General features: G+C 43.9%; 1 protein-coding gene across 1 annotated transcript; it reads left to right on the top strand.

Annotated features, from left to right (window-relative positions):
• The first annotated feature begins 185 nt into the window (after window positions 1-185).
• On the top strand, window positions 186-19,170 carry MAU2 (MAU2 sister chromatid cohesion factor). The gene is made up of 19 exons (XM_013199662.3): window positions 186-670; window positions 765-782; window positions 999-1,064; window positions 1,753-1,848; window positions 3,520-3,614; window positions 4,180-4,207; window positions 4,684-4,839; window positions 5,245-5,391; window positions 5,826-5,916; window positions 6,575-6,678; window positions 7,690-7,767; window positions 8,355-8,420; window positions 8,733-8,816; window positions 9,815-9,864; window positions 10,110-10,187; window positions 10,645-10,756; window positions 11,365-11,455; window positions 13,193-13,320; window positions 14,659-19,170. Exons 1-19 carry the CDS (start codon window positions 221-223, stop codon window positions 14,731-14,733), a joined length of 2,013 nt encoding a protein of 670 aa, XP_013055116.3. The 5' UTR covers window positions 186-220; the 3' UTR covers window positions 14,734-19,170.
• Window positions 19,171-20,990: the final 1,820 nt, after the last annotated feature.

Here is a 20,990-nt window from a genome sequence, read left to right as displayed (position 1 = left end):
GCACCCCTCTATGGCGGCGCGCGCCCAAACTACAACCCCCATGATGCCCCGCGCGGGCCTCCCGCCTCCCCCACCCTCCCCGCGTCCCCCCGCAGCAACGCGCGGCGGACTCCAACTCCCATGGTGCCCCGCGCGCACCGCCCCTTCCCCCTTCCTCCCTCCGCCTTCCCCCCCCCGCCCCCCCCCCCTCCCGCGGCCGTGTTGTCGCGGCGGCCCTGAGATGGCGGCGGTGGCGGCGGGCGCGGCGGCCGGGGCGGCCCCTCAGCAGCAGCCGCCTCCTCCTCAGCAGCAGCCGCAGCCGACGGCGGGAGGCCCCGGAGGCTCCGGGGAAGCGGGAGGAGGAGGCGGGGGGGGAGCTGGCGGCGGAGGAGGCGGCGGAGGTGGAGGGGGGGGAGCCGGGCCCGGCCCGGGGTCGGGGGCGGGCGGCGGAGGGGCCGGGCCCGGTGGCGGGGCCGGGGGGGAGTCGTGGTACCTGGCGCTGCTGGGCCTGGCCGAGCACTTCCGCACGTCCAGCCCGCCCAAGGTGCGGCTGTGCGTGCACTGCCTGCAGGCCGTGCTGCCCCGCAAGCCCCCGGCCCGCATGGAGGCCCGCACCCACCTGCAGCTCGGCTCCGTCCTCTACCACCACACCCGCAACGGCGACCAGGCCCGCGGGCACCTGGAGAAGGCGGTGAGCCCCCTGGGGAAGGGGACTTGGGGGTGTGTGGGGGGGTCGGGGTCCTGTCAGCCAGGCTCGCGGACTAACCCGCCGTCTTCTCTTGCAGTGGTTGATATCCCAGCAAGTATCCTTTTCCCGGCCTGCAGCGAGGGATCTGCTGGAAGACGTCCCCGCAGAGACAGCCCGGCCCTGGGGATGGGGATTTTTAGCTGCTTGTAATCTGCTTCTGGGCTCGCGGGCCGCTTTCTTGCTGCTTCTGGTGTGTTGAGGAGTTTTGGATGCTGTAGCGTTGCTGTTTTCCAGCCGGTGTTTAATGTTCGCTTAACTCTGGTGCTGCTAGATCCCGCAGTTCGAAGACGTTAAATTTGAGGCAGCCAGCCTGCTGTCAGAGCTCTATTGTCAGGAGGTGAGTGCGCTGGGACAGGGTCACTCGTGGATCGTTCTGGGGCTGCAGGGCTGTGTTTGACTTCAGCGTCTTTGCTCCTGGAATAGCCTATAACTGTTAATAAAGGGATTTATGAAGTTTTTAGAGGCCAGCTGCAGTATAAATACAACGTACTGTAGCATAAGCCTGAAAGATTTTGTCTGTCTCATTGTAAAAGTTGGTGCTGGAATTGCAACGTGGGTCTTCCACAGCAAAAGAAGTTTGCTTGGCCAAATTTTTTCTTTAGCCCTCATTGAGACAAAGACAGGGTGGAGGGGTGGAAATAGAAGGCTTTTATCAGGCTTCTGTTGTATTTATAGGCTTATTTTATTCTTTATCTTTGGAAAAGCCTTAACCGGTCTTTACTTTCCCTAAAGGAAATGTTTGGCTTTTCGTTCATATGCAGGAAAAAAAAAAAAAGGCACACTGGAATAGCAGCCAAAGGAGTTAAATGGCTACTACTTTTGAGCAGACTTCGAGTCAATTATTGTGTGATCCTGTGTGTTAAAACTTTGTTTGTGTTGCTTTTCGCGTTTTCAGGTTCCTAACCAGCCAGACTTTAATTGGGGATTGACACAGAATACGTCTTGTTTCAAAGTTACTGTTCCTAGCCATGGAAATTCCCAGTAGCCTGGTCTCTGGTTGACTCGGGTGTATGTTTCTGTTTCAGAATTCAGTGGACACAGCAAAACCTCTGTTACGCAAGGCCATTCAGATTTCACAGCAGACTCCGTACTGGCACTGTAGGCTGCTTTTCCAACTTGCAGTAAGTGATTTTGTGTTGCTAATCGTGTTGCCGTAGCTGGTAAAACGGCTAGGAAACGTTATGTATTCTTCCTTAAAAGATCTCAGACACCTCTTTATTTTCTCTAACGTTGGCGTTAGTGGAGAGACAGAAGTTATGCTATGAAGCAGTGATGTGTTTGTAGAGTACCGACTGGATCAAGGCCCGCTTTACCTGTTGATGACATGACAGATGGGAGGAGAAAGCTGGAAGGATCTTTCTGTGGGCTCTATCTGTTAGCACAAAACTTTAGAGAGGAAACAAAATAAAATATCACGGCTTGCGGTATGGGTAAATGTTCTCATGAAGCTGTTGGAATTGGAGCTTGCTAGCCTGAAGTGTTGGTTAGATTATTTTCAGCATAACCTAGTATCCAAGACTAGTATCTAGTATCTAGAGCAGAATTGGGGTGGGAAAAGCAGATGGTGCAAAGGCCTCCCAGCGATGTTCCTCTCCTGTAATACCTTCTAAGTGTGGCTTAGTGGCACAGCTCAGACCACTGTTGCTTCTAGGAAAAAACTGGCCCATTTCGGAGTTCAAAGCGTTTAATGTTTGCAGTAATCTTTATTTTAGCTGTGTAACTACCCTTTAAAACACTGCTTCCCCTGGGTGTTTAGATGTGTTAGGACAGGAGGCTTATCCAGAAAGTTACCTGATGGTGGGAGGAGCCGATTATTGCTGAAGAACTCCTTTTTTTTTTTTTTTTTTTTCCAGGTTATGCTTTTTCTCACCTCCTAAAGAACCTCAGGGTGTTTAACGCTAGAGTTGAGGGAGCTGATTGCTCTTTTATGGGTACTCTGTAGCAGAGATCTAGTTAGCAAGCAATTTTATCTTTGAAGACTGTCTTAATAGGCACCTGTACTTGTCTTTTACCCCTTCCCAATGAGCTTAAACAAGCAGACCAACTTCTTTGAAAAGGAATTGCGAGCTCCTTTGTGTAGTTTAGGAGCACTGAATTGTGCAGGGCCTTACTTTCCTATCGATTAAAGGACAAATGTTTACTTTGCGATGAGTTAATGCCTGAGTACTCACAAGAAGCTTAAGCATTTTTCTTGGTGCCTATGCTGAACAGGATCCTTCCTCGAAGCTTGACATTCTTTGCTGATTTCTTTTCTGTCTGGTATTTCCTTTCCATCTTTTGCTTGACCACAGGGGGCTGTGTGTCTCATTACCTTGGTGCACGTTTTTCTACAGTTGTCTGGCTTGCTACCTGAGTCTGGAAAATGTACAAGAGCTGGAGGGAGGGAGAGGTGCTCTGGAGGCTGTGCCGTCCTTTTCCCGTCACCTGCAACACACCTCGCAGACTTCCTCTGCTCCTCTTGCTACAGAACACGCTCTGTTGTGTAACTGTGCAATTTATGCTTGAGCTTTTCCTGTCTGATCTGCACAAGCTCTCAATAAATTATAACAGCTTTGTATTGTGTGAAACCTGGCTGAGAAATTTTCTTTGAAATGTTACAGGCTTTTTCTGGAAAATGTGAGGTGTTCCTGGAAAATGAATCTAAAATCGGATGATACATTTAACGTGCCAGTTTAGCAGTTGTCACTTGTAAAGCACAGAAGCGCTTTATTTGCAATTATATTTGGAAAAAAAAATAGCTAACCAGGCTCACTAAGAAAATCCTGACCCTTTTTGTCCTTTTTTCATTTCAGCAACTACATACTCTCGAAAAAGACTTGGTATCTGCGTGTGACCTTCTCGGCGTTGGAGCAGAATATGCTCGGGTGGTAGGATCAGAGTATACCAGGTGAGTTCCACTGATGGTTTTTTTTTTTTTCTCCTCCCATAAAAAATTGGTTTGTTTTGCTTTTATTTAGTGGTGTTGTCTGTGATTGCTACGTGGGTTTTACAGACAGTGTTTTTGAGTGTTCTCTTAGAACTGAGAGTTTCTCCAGCTCTTTAATTTTTTGGAAAACAAACAAACAAAAACAATTAAGTCTATTAAGACTCTGCAGTGTGTTTTTTTTCAAACCGAACTGTTTTCATTGTCTTTATCAGCGAAAGGTTTCCCAGTAGCCTGGCTTCGGCCTTAGAAACTGTTGTAACTGGAACTGTCCAAGGCTTAGAGAGACACCTCAAGGAGCTGGGATTTTGATTCCTGGTGCTGTGATTAGACTGTTCCATCATTTAAATATGCTTTCTGTGGCAGGTTCCTTAATACTGTTTTTACTATTGCCCTTGAGAGGGAGAGTGGCAGATTTTTTTTCCCCCAAAGGTTTTTATTTACAGTTGTTGTCTGGGTAACTTGTTTTTTTGGTTTGGATTGTTTTTTTTTTTTTTCTGGATTATGACATTGTTGTGTTTAATTTCAGAGCTCTGTTTCTGCTAAGCAAGGGAATGGTAAGTTGGATGTACTTTTAGAATTAACCACTTACTTGTTCAACTAGTGTAATACAAATTAGAGTGTAGCCTGCCTGAACATAAGCTGCTTGTTTTAAGGAGCAGGTAAACATGTAGAATACCTTATATATTCTGTTTTGTTCAGTGAGCAAGTGCAGAATTAAAATATTCCTGAAAAAAGCCTTAAGTCTGCAGGTTTCTTTTGAATTTCTTATGGCTACTTTCCCCCACTGCCCTTTATAAACATGACAAATAGATGGGTTCTGGAAGGAAAAAGAATAAGTGCAAGTTGTTGGTGCCCTTGTGATTAAGGATGAAAAATCTGATTGTGTGAGATGGTTGGTGTTCTTGCAAATAGATGTCTTTGAGTCTATTTTTAAAAAAAAGTAATGTGTCTACTTACCTGGGGCATAACTGTGGTTCTCTTAAGTGTTTAAACTGTTCAGCACAAAAGTTATTTTTATTTTAAATTACAGCTCCTTCTAATGGAACGGAAGCTGCAGGAGGTGCACCCTCTCCTTACCCTGTGTGGACAGATAGTTGAAAATTGGCAAGGAAACCCCATCCAGAAAGAGTCGTTACGCGTGTTCTTCTTAGTCCTGCAGGTCACGCATTACCTGGATGCTGGGCAGGTGCGTGCAGAGGGGGAGGACTGGACAGCGATGACCTCAGAAGCAGCAATACTTCTGATTCTGGGGGATTTTTGTTGCGACGCCTGAGTGGTGAAATGACATCCTTTCCTTCTTACCTGAGGAAAGGCTTACTTTGGCATGCTTGTAACCACGGTGGCCACAGTTCTTTCTCTGTGACATTAGTGGGGATAACAGGCTTTGGGTATTGTTTTGAAAGATGCTTTGAGCATCTGATTGTTGTTAATGCTGGAACTCCCCGTTTTGTCATGCGAGCGTAGTGATTTATGCAATAGCTCCGTTCACGAACGTGGAGGTTATTTATTGCCTGGCAAGTTTTCTCCACTAAGTAAATGTTCGTGCATCTGGGCTGCAGCAGCTCTGTCTGAAGTGAATCATCTTTTGCAGGTGAAAAGTGTGAAACCATGTCTGAAACAGCTCCAGCAGTGCATTCAGACCATATCCACGCTGCACGATGATGAAATTCTGCCCAGCAACCCCGCTGATCTCTTCCACTGGCTACCCAAGGAGCACATGTGTGTGCTTGTCTACTTGGTGAGCAGCTCTTTTTTACTTAATGTATTGCTAATTAATGGGAAATTGGTTAAAAATGGCCTAGAGCCAGCAGTGATAGATTCTGCAGACCATATGCTGCTTTACATAACACTGACAGTTTAATTCTGCCACAGCATCTGCGAGAATATTGCTTTCAGCGTTGTCAGGGTTTGAAGAGACTGTGCAAGAAGTCTGGAAGCTGGAATATAACTTTATTAATATCCAAGCCAAATAACTCTACTTCGTACAAGTTGATTTGATTCTTGACTTCACATTCCTGAAACTAATTACCCCACTTCTTGAATTTGAATTTATTCCTAATTGATGTCAAAATTCAGTTTAAAAAGACTGGTAGCAGAGGAGTTGTGTGAATGCCCAGACTTTTCCTCACTGCTAAGAAAACTTACTGTGATCTTTCCTGTGTTCTCCGGCAGGTGACAGTGATGCATTCCATGCAAGCAGGGTACCTGGAGAAGGCTCAGAAGTACACAGACAAAGCACTAATGCAGCTAGAGAAGCTAAAAAGTAAGGATAAGGGTTATAGTGTAGCTGATGTCTAAGATTCCTTTATTTGTTCCTAACTTAAATTTTAGAAAAGAATTCGGGAACCCTATTTAGCTCACTAGGACAGCCGGCTATTGGTCTGTTCATGCTGCATCTAAGAACTTTGTTGTGTTTTATATCTTTATTTATTTACTTTGATTTTTGAATACAAAAAGAGAATTTTGGGGTGGTTTATTCTTGTAAATTGAGCTGTAAACACGTGCATTTTCTTGCTGCATTTCTCATTGTCCCTATCTTTGGTTATCCAATTTTTTTGCTTCTCTAAACCGAGCACGTTTTCCTGATAAATTTTTCCTTAGCTGGTGTTCAGACTCCCATTCCTGACAGTTCAGGAATTGATGTGTTGTTGTTGTTGTTGTTAATTGGTTTGGTTAAACCTGTGCCATCCTTGCAATGGCACGTGGAAGACGAGGTGGGCGGTACGCTGACTCTTCTGACCCTAGAGGGTCCAGCCAAAGACGTTGCTCTAGATTTGCACAAACGAGTCTTTGTGCTGAAGCCTTGCTGAACCACCTGCGATTCAAGAAGCAGGCTAGGTGCAGTAGAGGCTGCGTGGTGAGGATAGGATGTTCGTATTGTCTTAACTTCACTTCCTGAGTTACCTTTGTTCCCTCTTCAGTGTTGGACTGCAGTCCTATCCTGTCATCCTTCCAAGTTATTTTGTTGGAACACATTATCATGTGTCGGCTTGTCACGGGACACAAAGCCACGGCATTGCAGGAGGTAAAAATGGGGTTTGACCGTTTTCCTAGTTGTGGATGTGTGCAGTGATAATTTAAAAATTTTAGTTTTGTGGAAGATTCTTGGGTTCAGATGGGGATTTCAGCAGTGCTGAGCTACTGACAGATATGGTCAGGCCTGATGGTACCATGGAATCAGCCTCCTCTTAAATTATTTGGTTTAAGAACATTTTGGAGTTGCTCGTGGAGTCAACAGGAATTGATGAGTGGCTAAAACTGGCACCTTCTTCCTGACTGTGGTTGGCAATCTGACCCTGGTATCTTTTCCCTTTCCCTCAGGTTCTTCACTGAGAGTGGCTCTGAACTCTTTCCCCTTTTATTTCCTCCTAGTGTTCCTGTCTTGTCCAAGTGTTTCTCTGCTTTTAAGGCTCCCTGACTTTCTGTCCTTCCTTCCTCGTGGGGGAAGGAAGGAGGGGTTCAGTGTTCTCTAATGTGAGAACAAATTGCATGGTTTTTTTCCTATTCTCCCAGGCATTTTTAATTCCTTTTTGTCCACCCCTTATTTATAGGATATATGGCTGCATCATCTCAACCTCTTTTGTCAGTCTTCACATGAATGTACTCTGGGGGGTAATTAGCCAGTTAAAGGAGTAGTCATTGGTTCTGGCTCATAAAACTCATCACGAGCACATAGCCTTCAGAAGATTTGGATTCTGGTTTTTCTGTTTCGTGCCAACTCAGATTCTGAGTGTTTCAGAACAGATCTGTTACTTCGTTTGCAGGTGGTGCCACCATATGGTAGAGCTGCTGCAAAGCAAATAATTCAAAACCAGTTCTAGCGTGCGTCTGTGTGGGAGGAACGTGCATGGAGCAGTGTGTGTTCGTCAGTTCGAAGCATGTCTAGCCTCTGCTTTTACCTAAGAGTGTGACTAACGATTCTGGAACCAATCACTGAAGCATGTTGAATGACATGTATGGTGCAGTCAGATGGATAGAGGGCAGAAATCAAAATGGAGAGAAGAAATCTTAAAGATGTATTATTCTTTTCCAACAGATTTCCCAAGTCTGTCAGCTCTGCCAGCAGTCTCCCAGATTGTTCTCTAATCACGCTGCCCAGCTGCACACTCTATTAGTAAGTGTCTATGATTAGTAGTAAACTCTTTGTAGGGCTGTACCCAGGACGTACTGAACAGTCACCAGTAGCTAACGAGATCGCAGTGATGCAGACAGCGAAATTTCCTGCGGAGCAATAGGGTCTGCTGTGCTGATTGCCTGTCCTGCTGTGGGGGCTCACAGCCAGCGTTGCTGTCAAAGTCTTGAATCCCCTTTAGAATAGGTGACCCGTGGCATGATAATTAGTACACAGCATAAACACGCAGGATTTATACTGTGTGTGTTTGAGAAAGTGTGTTTGGGTACTGGGGAAGGGGAAGAATTAAGCATTACTATTTGAGTATTACAAGAAATTAAGTTTTTATTTACATATACAGCAATGGGGCTTTTTTTTTTTTTTGTAACAGGATTATAGTGTTTGGAAGCAGTTTGTATGGAAATTGCTGTTTTTTTCCCAGAACCGAGCAAAACTAAGATTTATTGGTTAACTTTTTTTTCCTGCTAATATCCTAAGATTTCTGTGGTTTTGTGCATGCCTTCCTCCTTAGCATTCTGGGCTTGTTATAATTGTTATATATTATCTTAGAAATGTCATGTCTTCTACAGGGGCTCTACTGCATTTCTGTTAACTGCATGGACAATGCAGAAGCACAGTTTACTACAGCACTGAGGGTAAGATTTTCTTCCCAAAATATTTACTGTGGTGGTTCAGCATGAAGTTGGGCTTGTTGCAGTTTTGTGGGTCACTGAGTTGAGGTTGGAAGAGAAATCTGGAGACTGACTATATTAGTTGCATGAGTCCAGGTTTTAATTTGCTGAAGACAACTCAGATCGGGAGGATTTATTAATAGCCAAATATCAGACACTAAATCTGATTATTTTTTTTGTCTATGTGTATATATTAAAGGAGAAGATGGGGTGAACTAATTCTGGGTTAGATGCTGGAGGATTTTGACTGTACTATTGGTGTGTTGTTTATTTCAGCTCACTACACACCAAGAGTTGTGGGCGTTTATTGTGACAAACTTAGCCAGCGTGTACATCAGGGAAGGCAACCGGCATCAAGAGGTAAGCCGCTTGCTGGTTTCTGGCTGTAGTTTTAGAAGTCAGAACTCTCTCGGAGAGAGAGAGACACTACTGTGCTTGGGTTATTCTTTTTCTGGGCATTTTTGCAGAATAGTGCCTTGTCTGGCAGTCAAGCAACTCCATAATCAGGTTAGTGTCAAGTAATAGTAGAGAGCCGGTGGTATCGGCTGGAATAGCTGCAAACCACCAAAGCTGAGCATTCTGGATCGTACATGGAATTCTCTACAGCGCTGGGAAGGAAAGCTTCCAGTTCCCAATGCAGAGTGTGTGGTTAACGCTGTCATTTTGACTCATTCAGCCTCTTTGCTTCGGTTTCCATCTTAAGGGTTTTATTAGATTACATAAAACCAAGTAAGATTTAGCTAAACGTTTATCCAGAAATAGGTATATGCATCGTGTGTGTTCCTTTTTATTCAGCAGTGTGCCAGAAGCAATATTAATACAAAAATACAGCTGCCTGCAGTCTTCCAGGGATGTGTTTGATCGCTCTGTAGTAATTTTTTGGAGACGTGTTTGCAAGTCTCTTGTGAAGAAGCTATAAATGAACTTCTTCATCAAGCACGCAGCACTTACTATTATTTTTGCCTCTTAAGCTTTTTAACGAAGCTTTTTTGTTTGTTTTTTCCTTAGTTGATATCTGGTTTCGATTAAATAACTAATCTGTTACAACATTTGTATCTTGAGCGGCTCAGTTAAATGACCACTAAAAATTTTCATTACTATTTTATAGCAACTTCTGTGAAGTTTAAGAAAGTATATTTTGCATAAAACTATTTTAGGGCCAAAATGGACGTGATAACCTGTAGCGCTGGAATGTTTGTGCTATGATTTAACCAATTCAAGTAAACTTCAGTGCATTTGTAGTGACTTGGACCATTCTGATTAGATATGCACTTCTCATAAGAACACTTGCTGTCGATACCAGAAGCCTGTATATGTTAGAAGCACTGATTATCTTTCTTTCCCCTCTCATTTTGTAGCTTTACAGCTTATTGGAAAGGATAAATCCAGACCATAATTTTCCTGTGAGGTGAGAGTTCCAGAAACTGTTTGCATGCTGATGTCGCATTGGTGATGGCAATACTGGATTTGTCTCAGGCTTTTTACAAAGAAAACAAAATAATCAACTTCTTTTCAAGGCAGAAGTTCTGACCAGGCATTAAAAGTAATGTTTTGTGTGGAGATTTGATTATTAGGCAAATTCCTAGAAACCTGTGTGTAATGCATTTAATCGCTGTACAATGCCTGGATTTCAACGCGTTGCTTTGTTTGTAGCTCTCACTGTCTTCGAGCAGCAGCTTTCTACATCCGAGGTCTGTTCTCCTTCTTTCAAGGAAGATACAATGAGGCAAAGTGAGTATGAATTGGTGCACTCGGAAGGTGGGGAAAAAAAGGAGAAACTAAATCAAGCTTTTAAAATAAAAAGGAAAACCCAGAGGCCTTGCTTTCAAACCTCCTGGATCTCCCTGTGGATTTAGTCAACCTCCTGTTTCACTTAGGGCAAATACCACGAAACTGTTTGTTTTAGATCTCTTTGCCTCCGAATAATAATAATACTGGTGCGGTGTTCTGCAGTGGCACATCTGAAACAAAAGCTTTTCAGAGGAGGGTCTGTATTGTAGTCATTTTCGCTAAATGAAAGGTGAGGTTTGGGAATGAAGTGCTTTGTTTAAGGTCACCTGCAGCACACATTTATTCCTGAGCGCTAATATTTGCTGACTGGATTAACTTGGTTCTTAATGATGCTTCTTACGTATCGGAGGGAAAGTCGAGTTTTTAAAACACTTTATTTTTTGTTCTGTTTTGGTAGACGATTTTTGCGAGAGACACTGAAAATGTCAAATGCAGAAGATTTGAATCGATTAACAGCGTGTTCTCTAGTACTCCTGGGTCATATATTCTATGTGTTAGGGAATCACAGGGTAAGCGAGCCTTCACTGTGTCTGGTATTACTATGTAAGTGTTTGACTTGTGATTTGTCAAAGAAAATCAGGACTCTTCCTGAAATTAATCTCATTTCAAGAACGTGTGTGTATTGGTATCCCGTGGAAAGCTGGCAGCTTATTGACTTACATAATTCTGCAGCTGCAATTTGCACATTTAATAACACTTTTAAACAAAGTAGTAGTGTTTGGAGTCTATTGCAGAAGTGTGTGTTTCTATAATGCCTGAAATCACTTGAAAAAAGGAGCAGAATAAAAGACAAGTAGCATCATTCAACTGGATTGTTTGGAAGGAATTGTGGGTACAGACTCTTCTGAATTCTCATCATATGCCAGAACGGATGAAATATTTCTATTATCTTGCACAACGTCAAGACCATAATTCCTAGGACAGAGCAGAATTCCAGACAGATATAGATGATGTATTTGGGTTATTGTCCCATTAAGTGTTTCAACTAGTTTGCTGGAACATAGCAGCAGTTAAATTAGGTAAATTTTCTGTCACAAATTGCGCATCTCCTATGTATTATATATTTGCAAGGGGGAAAAGAAATACACGTTTTATGTTGATATCTGCTCTTCACCAGGAAAGTAATAATATGGTAGTGCCAGCCATGCAGCTTGCAAGCAAGATACCAGATATGTCTGTGCAGCTGTGGTCTTCAGCTCTGTTGAGAGGTAAGTTGGGAAAAGGTCTTGTACTTAAAATAAGTGGCAAAGAACCCGTTGCTACTAACTGGTGGTTCACTATGGGGATGTGTGCGAACTCCAGCGCTCACTGAGGACACTAAATGGTGCCTGGATTTGCGAAATACTGATAGAAGTGCAAGAAGCTTTTTGTTCTTCTTGAGTTATTGATCTTCAGCCCCAGCAGCATGCTGTTTGGTGCAGCGCTGGCGCTGCTGTGACGTACTCCAGTCGCTTTTTGCTGTGGGCTGTGAGGCTCCTGGGGCGAGAGGCCCTGCAGAGCTCCTGCGTCGCTGTGAGTGGCGTGGCGCAGCAGGCAGGTTTCCCCTGCTGTGGCTGTGTGGCAGCTTGCAATATCGAGACCTGAAGCGGTGACTGTTTGGAAAAGGTTTCCCATTCACGCCCGTGCAGTGTCCATTCTGCTGCTGCTGTGCTTTGCTCTGAATGCAGTTCCAGCTGTAGTAAACATTTGATTAGGTTTTGCTCCTGTGTGGGGGCTTTAATAAATACAAGAGGCTATTATACCGCTTTATATATAAATATTGTTTAATCTGACTTACATAGGCCCCAGGATGCTTTGTTCAAATATTGACTAGCTTCTTGGCAGACCGTCAACTTTAATGCTGCAATTGATTTGCTTTCGCTAGAAAATAAAGCAGTAACTCTACCCTTTTTCCAAGAACTTACCCCACAGCTTCAATTTATATTAAATTGTCACGTTTACTATAAGCATGGTGCCGTGCATTGAGTTCTGCTTTGCTGCTGCCTTTTGCTATAAAACTGCTTCTAGGCAATTGAAATAACTTTTCTCATTCATTTCAGTGCAGTAGTTCACATACAAAACATGCCAATAATACCATGAAGAACGTGCTGTAGATGAAACACTATCCCTTGTTCAGCTGTTGTCGCCTCCTCTCATACCCACTAGCCTGCAAAGAGTGAGAGAGAGGCCTCATTTCCATTCTGCTTTGATTTTTCTAAGGGTTTCTCTATAGAACCAGTTACCTTCTTTTTTGAAGAAAAGGTGCTTGATCAGAAATAACAAAATACCAACACATGTCCTTCGATAGGAGGTGCAGTGTCTCAACCCCTTCCACACTACACTGCTTATAATTTGTAGCTGAAATTGTGATGCTCAGCGGGTTACCGGTCTTAAATCTGATTGGGCTAATACCTCTGAGTAAACCTCGCAGAAAAAGAAAAGACACTAGGATCAGCTTTCAGTGTATGCAAAGTGGCAAGCTTCTGAATTCCCCCAAAAGAAAGGTTTCAATTTTAAAAAAAAAAAGTTCCTTGACCTCCGAAACCCATGTGGTCGCATCGCAGATCTGTGGTGAGAAACTCGTGGGTCTCTCTTGTTCCCACTAGATGGTGCTAGAAACTAAAAAGACAATGCGAACAGCTCAGGGGCTTTCATTGGAGTGAGAAGTTTTTTTCCTTTTAGAACTATTATGGTGTTATTTTTAAGGATTGGAAAGTAAAATAACACCAAATCCTGCAGTGTGTACTGCCAGTACTACTGGAATAAGGAAGGTTTCGTGTTCTCCATACGCTCCTGCTTCTCTTAAAAGGGAGTTTTTGTTCTGAAATGAGATGAGGTTGCTATATTGGCTGTTTAAATTCATTCATTAAATGTAGGGAACAGTCTTTTCAGATAAGAGAGCAGATCAGTTGAAAACAGGTATGAACAGTGCTTTCTGGTGAGCAGACGATGCTCTTGTCTTTCAGACCTGAACAAAGCCTGTGGAAATGCAATGGATGCACATGAGGCAGCGCAGATGCATCAAAACTTCTCACAGCAGCTCCTCCAGGACCACATCGAAGCATGCAGTCTTCCAGAACACAATTTAATCACGGTAAGGGATCTTCATCTTTCAATTAATGAGTGTTCTTAAGGCAAAACACTGTGCTTTGCTTTCCTTTACTATTCCTGTGAGGTCTTGTGTTTCCTGAAAGTATTTTGTTGGTACTCCAGAACTATGTATTTATTTTTTAGTGGCTTTTGTAGCAGGTAGCCACTTCATTTTGGTGACAACTGTTACTTTTGAAAGAAATTTACTATCTACTCAGGTTTAATTTTATTATTCAGATCACCCAATCAACCTTGTTTTGGGGAATGCTTTGTTGTACACTGCCAGAAGTACAGTTTCTATTGATATGTCAGCCTTTATGAGTTTTCTCCTTATCTATAAATCTAAATTTCCAGTTAATACGATATCTGATATCTGTATAGCTATTACATTAAGGTATAACTTTTTGTGGACTTCAAATATTGATGTTCTTCCTGTCAGAAACTTTCAACATTGTTTGAAAAATGCTGAATGCTTTTCTACACTGGAATCCAGCAAGGGTCTAAGATAACTTACTGTTTTAGAGTGAAATAACAGCCAAATGTGAATTCAAGATGCAAGGAAACTTGACATCTTTTTCCCAACATTTACTTTTTGGGAGAAGAAAGGGGAAAAGAAGGCCAACAGGAAGAAGCAAATTGCTGGCTTTGGTCACAAAGGGATCCTGAGACTCGTGGGTTTTTGTGCTGTGGCCCACGTTGGGAGATGCCCACGGCCAGATGCCTGGGGGCCAGGCACAGAAACCTGAGGCTCCAGCCTCCGCAGTCTTTGCTTGCCATTGCTGGTTACGCATAATCCACGCTAGATTAAATACACGGAGGGGGAAGAAGATTAAAAACAAACATTAAATCTGCCCATTTCAGAAGGTTTTGATAAATCTGAGAGGAAAATATTTTAGCGATGAAATAGGTGAGAACCAGAGGCTTTACTCCCTCTGGAAACACTGCGGCTGCAGTGTAGTCCCGGCTCACGCAGACACATCTAAATTTAGGTGCATCCTTTGTGCAAGTCACGGTTTCCCCTGTTGGGACTGTCAGACTTCACCTGTAAGAGCAGGAAATGCTTTCACTTGATTGCCGTTCACCCTGGATTCCTCATGGCAGTCAGCTAGGTTTGGAATGACGGGCATGTGGAGTGGCTGCAGTTCAAAAGAAATACCGTCCCAGGGAACTCCGCGTGTGCGAAACAAAGTCAAACCTGACCCTCAACTTCTTGTCCCGAAATCTTTAATTATCTCGAGGTAGTGAATGTCTGTATGGCGAGCTCCTTCCTCTGGCATCGCTGCCATTCCTCCTCTCCCCGGGTAGAGGCTGTAGGATTTTCATGCTGTTTGTTATCTTTCAGTGGACAGATGGACCACCTCCTGTACAGTTCCAGGCACAGAACGGACCCACCACCAGCCTGGCCAGTCTCCTGTGAAACAGAATAACTATCAGGACAGTGTGTTTAAAAAGAAACAAGCAAAAAAAAGCCAAAAAAAAGGAGAAAAATTCATTGCAAAATCTTTTCTTCAGAGAAAAGGCAGCAAATTCCTCTTCTAGTGAGGGCCTTGTAGGAAACGGATTGCATAAAGACAACGTACATTTCATAGACTTGCAAAGTGAGAAGGGCATTTTAAGCTGCTTTTACATAATATGTGTGAATATACAGCTAGTGTGTATATATCTACTGGTTTTAATCTGCTTTCCTCTTACCGAGAATTAAGGTTTAGTCCAAAGGACACTTGTTCCTTAAATTGTTAGATACTTGCTTTTTAAAAATTGTCACAGCAAATGAAGAGGACTTGAACAGTTTGGAATACCAATTGTATTCTAAATATTTAAACCTTCCCTGAAGTATGATGCATGCCAGTTTTAATGTTTTCTGTGCCCTTCCACTCCTGGGAACAATGGGATTAAATCATGATTGATTGTAGGGTGCCCTAAAGTTCTAAATTTAGCTTCTGAGGTAATATTCTTTCCTCTTCATTGTGTGCAAGTCATTGCCGGTGCTGTTTGTAGCCTTGCAGTGAAGGTAACGCTGAGGTCGGTGAGATCTGAGTTCTGACGGACGGGCTGTTTGCAGCCAGGGGTGAGTTACGTTCCTCGGGGTGGCCTCCAGGCTGAGCAGAGCAGGCTTGCGCTGTCACCAGAGGAGCCGATTCCATGGCCTGGATTCATGAGTCGGTGACAGTATGCGCCACCACTTTGTCCCCATGAGGGTCTCTTCCTTCTTTCTCCCTGCACTGTTGATGCCCAGTCCCCGCAGGGTAAGGCAGAACCACAGCTCTCTCCGTCTCTGCTACTTCGTAGTGATTTGTGCTAAAGGAGGAAATTTCTCCTCCTCCTGTCTAGGCCAAGCAACTGGGAAGCAGCGTTTTGCACCTGTACTGCAGCCTCACCAAGGCAAGGCGGCGTCTGTGCCTTAATGATTTTCACAAACAATTGAAGTGAGAGTTAAACTAGGTGGTTAAAAGCCAGATCCGATAGAAGCAAGAGGCTTACGATAAAAATTAAACTCTAGTCTTGCACTTGGCAAAACCGTACATTTCCAAAGTTTTTTTTTGCTAGTGTTCCTGGATTATCTCAGTTTTTTTGAACTCTTCGTCAGTTTAGGCTCCCTGGATTTGCCTGTGCTTCTGCAGCTGTCCTGAAACAGGAGGGGCACGGCCCAAATTTGTTCTGTAGAAAGCAGCACAGGAGTTGTTAATTCCGCAAAGCACCGGCAGCTTTATAGCAAGGATCTGTGCCGGTCCGTTGTAGTGTGATGTAAAGCTTGCAAGGCTCATGGGGTCAAATAAAGGTGTTTTGCTCTCTTCATAGCTCTGCATATTTATCTCCCAATTTTAAAAGGGAAGGGGGAAGGAATCTGCTAGACAAGTTCCTTTTGTAGGGCTTTGTGTGATTGCTTTTCTTTTTTTTTTGAGAGAGAGAGAAGGAGAATATTTTCAAGGAAATATTTGACCCCTCAAACATTCAGAATTTATGGTAGAAACAGTACTGTGAAACCTGTATTTAATGGTCATTCTTTTTGAAAGCCTTGTCAGTCACCTGTCTAACAACAGCTCACACAGACACCCGCATTTTATAATTTGAACCCCTCGGTTTTAACCACTGACTGATGTAAAAGGGACAAGTTCTTGTCCAAGTACCAAAACAAAATTTTATGCTTCCTCTATCGGACATGCGATGGTGGTTTAGCTCCTGTTCTCAGTTACTCTTGCAGAAGCCGTGTGTCCTTTAGGCCTTGGTAAATTTCCAACAGGGAAAACACGACCTCGGTATTGGCGTAGGGAGAGAATGTTGTTAGGGTTGCAAGAAGAAAGCTCAACGCCATTTTAAAGTCTCACGTATTCCCTAAAAACTGCCCCCAAAAAAGGGAAGCTGTGAGGTCTGTTACTGCCCAGGGTAGCTGGAGATAGCAGGTACAGGCAGAATCCACATGGATAGGATCTGTTTTGTGTCGCTTGCCGCAGCGTTTGTCGGGACGGAGCATCCCGTGTCTGCCAGACAGGCTGAGCACAGGTCCCGTGCCCTCGGACGCTGCCGGTGTGGCCCAGCTTGCAGGTGAGAGGAGGTCGATCCAGGCTCGCTCCACTGCCCGTCTGGGGCAGCTGCGCTGGGATGGAACACTTCCATAAGCTAACTGGCTGTCACGGGCTTGGATTTTGGTGGGGAATGGTCAGGTTAATTCCACCTTAGGAATATCGATGCCACATGGACTTTAGGTCTTTATTTTATTTGTGTGTGGGAAGTAGTACCTCTCTTTGGCTGTTCCCTCTACTGAATAGTCTCAGTAAGTCACTTGGGCTGCAAGAAGTCCGTGCCTGTTTTAAGCACCTAAATGCAGTGGTGGTTTTCTCAACAGTGCTCCTAGCAGCTGAGGAATGACTACTAACTGAAAAAGATAGTCGCCGTGTGCTTTAAAATTTGCCAGTCCCATCCAGATAGGTAATTTTTTTTTTGTCATCCAATCTGAGGCTGATGCTTAGCTGATACATATCGATGGCAACTATAATGAATTTCTTTACATGTTGGCCGAAAAAGCGCTGCTCCTATAAGGCGGTATTTAAAATTAAAAAAAAAACAACTAATAACTCTGGAGAGCTGTGGTTTGAGCTGAATTTAAGTAAAGCATTTGCAGCAAGCAAGATATCCACCAGTGCCTGTGCAGGCAGCTGCATCTCCTGAGCTTTCCTTCGAGCTCTGGGAGCTGCGTTGCCCAGGACTGTGTTATGGGAGAGTGTTTGCGGTGGCAATTTTCTGGCTCCTCGTTGCGCAAACTAGGCTGCTTTGTAGTTCAAATCCCTTGCCGGTCTGTTCTCAGGAGGGAAGGAAGTACTTGAGGGAAAGGCTGCCTGCTCGCTTCTGATGTAAGTACGCTCAGGTTTTCAACAGGAACCACTAGCCAAGTGTGGTAGCTGAACTCGGAATGTCAGGAAGAAGAACCTGGGCTTTCCCGGTGCGTGACGAGCCAGCTTCGCCTGGGCTTTCCTTCCGTGCAGCGTGGCACCCGGCCGCAGGGGCTGAGCCGAGGCATTGACCCACAGCCCTGCGGAGCTCAGAACTCGGCTCCACCTCCAAAGTCCTCTTCCCATCACAGAACTTCGAAAATCATGTAAATTTGAAAATAACTTGGTGATTTTCTATCTCTGAAATTCAATGTACATTTGTTACAATGTACAGTGCTTTTTAACTACACTTGTATATTAAATTATTTAATAGTTTTTGCTTTTCAGTATCTTTTGTATGTAGCAGAGATTTAAACAAGGACCTCATAACTGAAGTTCTTCCTAATTTTTGAATGCGTATGTAAAGTTGAACAGAAAACTAGAAGTTTACAGTTTACAATGTTCTGTTAAGTGCTTGGTCTGTCTAACTTGATTTGAACAACATATTTCTAATCTTTCTTGTCCGATCATTCTCTATGAAAACAAACATGAAGTCTTTTATGAACTTCTAAAAAAAAAATTATTCTTCTAAAGATGTAATTTAGAAAACTGTACAGTTTTTTCTCTAGTATTTTTAAATGAGTAGCGAGAACTTAAAACAGAAGCATCTAATCACTGTTTTGTAGATAGTGTAAAAACTTATATATGTATAGAGAATGCAGTCTGAAGAACAGTGTTTGCCTGTTGTGTTTCATTTCCTACAGTATGACCATCAGAAAGGCCCATGCACACAGGAAATTGGATCAGTTTGGGGGTTGGGGGATTTAAAAACAAAAAGGAAAAAAAAAACTTCATCTCCTGTCATCCCGTACGTGCACTCAGTGACACCATGAGCAGAACTTGACAAAATATTAGGGCCTTAAGTTGTTACGCTGCCTATAGACACATGGGGTACAACTTATTCCGTGTTGCTCCACCACTTTGATTTTTCTCAGTTTGCCAGTTTGCCAGAAAGTAAAATTATGATTGAAAGGGTACTGTGATATCCCGTTTTACTTTACTGACCTCTCCAAATCATGCCGAATGAACCTGTTTCCGTAGTGTATGGCAGTTCTGGCCACAGGGGTGAGAACTGCTGAGCGAGAGGAAGCCCAGCCGGTAGTTTAGGCTGTGCAGAACACTTGGAGAAATCAGGATGAAATAACACCTGTCTGTGCTCTTCTACTGTCTGTCTTAGCAAGTGTATTTAATTGTTTCCTGCAGTGAACTTTTAAATGTTATGTCAGGTTTGTACAATGTATTGTTAAGTGTTTGTAGTTCTCCATAAGTAGCAGGATGTGTACCTTCTGCCAGTGCTCCTTTCCGAAGCTGTAAATACAGTAACTCGTGTAATGGGATGGAAGCGGGGGCATTCGTTTCTGCCTTTGTTTCCTCTCGTTTTCTATATTAGAAGAATTTTTAAATAAAGTTTAATTTTACTTCTTCTAGCAGCTTGTAGAACGCTAATTCCTTAAGTTGATCTGCCGGCAGTCCTGCCTACGAAGGATGCGTTTCATGTGGCGGCGGGGACGTACCAAGGGCAAGTTCGAGGCGCTGCCGGCCGCGGAGGGCAGGAGGCCGCGGGCCGCGCGTGCTAGTCGGTGCACGACGAGCAGGCTACCTGGGGAGGTGGCGGGCAGGGAGCCACGGGGCCCGCAGCTGGCATGCCTGTGCCGTGGGCGAGGGCTCCTGCCCTGGAAGGAGAACCAGAATTTCCTGACTGGGAACGTCCGCCTGACTCCTCGCCTCAGCAGTGCCGGAGAAGCGGCTGAGGGTGGCGAGGAGCTTGCTTTTAGGGACTGCTGGGACCCTGGCACACGTCTAGTTTCAAACAAGACTCCTCTGGATTTGTTCAACACCTGGGATTATTATTTTTTATTTTTTTTTAATTTGGTGTAGGACAGAAGTATTTCTCACTGCAGTCAGGAAGGATACTGGCTACGCTTGATCTTCACAGATAGGATCTGGTTTACACTAAGATTGCTTTTTGTCTCTTTTTTTTTCCCAAATTTAAATGTTTCTGGCAGGTACTTTTACATTTAGAGGTTAAATTTAAAAGGAAGAAGATGCTGAACTGATTTGGCTGCAAGTGAAACTTTGAAGAAACTAAAAATTTTAGAACTTACTGCATACCGTCTCCAAAACATTATCGGAGCTGCTAACCTAGTGTCTTAATTTCATCCTAGGAGCAAGAGTAGGTTTTGTTCCAACAAGTTACTCTCTTTGTGAAAATTTCAACCCAAGTGACAGCCTTGGGGGAAAAAAAATATTGACAGGTTTCTGCAAATAACTTCACCTAGCTGCTGGGCGATAGAATCTGTCTTGTGCTAGACCTGCCCTAAAACTCTGCTGGTGACACAGCGAGGTAAATGGAGATACACATCTGTGTGTTACTGGTGGATTAAAGCATCGCTTCAGAAGGATCCCATCCTTAGTGCTTCATCAGAAAGTTTTGAATGGCCTGAGGTGAAGCCAGGAGCTGTTGGTGCTTTGTAAGTCATCAACCAGAGCAGGAACTGGTTGTGAGCTCTGCTGTTAACCCTTCACCATGTGTAACTAAAGAGGGTTGTAAAGGGTGGAGGAAGGTACTTTCTAACAAAAATTGTACTCAGGCTTTTAAAAAGGATATTGAACGCAAAGTTAATAGAAATCGTGAAGCTCTAGAGTGGAAAACAGCTAGAAAAAGCTGAGCACGTTGGAATTTTCCTACCATGGTGAATACAGGACGTGTTCCGGGAGCAGGTACTGGGTGAAGTGATGAGATGTGGATTCCAGTTCTGGTTCTGCTGCTCTTTTCTTGTAAAAGCCTTGATTGCTCGCCTTCTGCTTTCACTTCCCCACTTCAGTAAGTGGGAAGTATACTGACCTATGCTTATTAAATTTACAGATTATGAATGAAAATAAATAATTATTTTTTTTTACGCTTTTGAAACAAGCACCTAAATAACCTGACATAAAGACACATCCAGCCCTACTAGCTACCTCAGCTGTTTGTGGAAAATACCCGATGGAAAACTGGTGCTGGAATTACGAACAACGTGACAGGAACTGTGCTTTTATTTCCCCCTGGTTATAAGCTTGCTTCACCCAGGATTTTATTCTCCCTTTTTCGAAGCGCAAGCTGGCTTGCAGGTGTGTAGCAGCACCGAGTCACAAGTCCTGAAGGGTTAACAGGGCTCCTGTGAGGAGGGCTGCGGGGGCTGGCTAATTAACGCCCCTCTGAGGAGAGCCGCGGGGGTTAATTAGCGGCCCCGCCGGAGGTGTGGCG

This window comes from Anser cygnoides, chromosome 27 (assembly GCF_040182565.1).
Source record: "Anser cygnoides isolate HZ-2024a breed goose chromosome 27, Taihu_goose_T2T_genome, whole genome shotgun sequence".
In the NCBI taxonomy this organism is placed as follows: domain Eukaryota; kingdom Metazoa; phylum Chordata; class Aves; order Anseriformes; family Anatidae; genus Anser; species Anser cygnoides.
The sequence above is the reverse complement of the archived record's forward strand: the minus strand, read 5'-3'. Positions and strand labels throughout refer to the sequence as shown.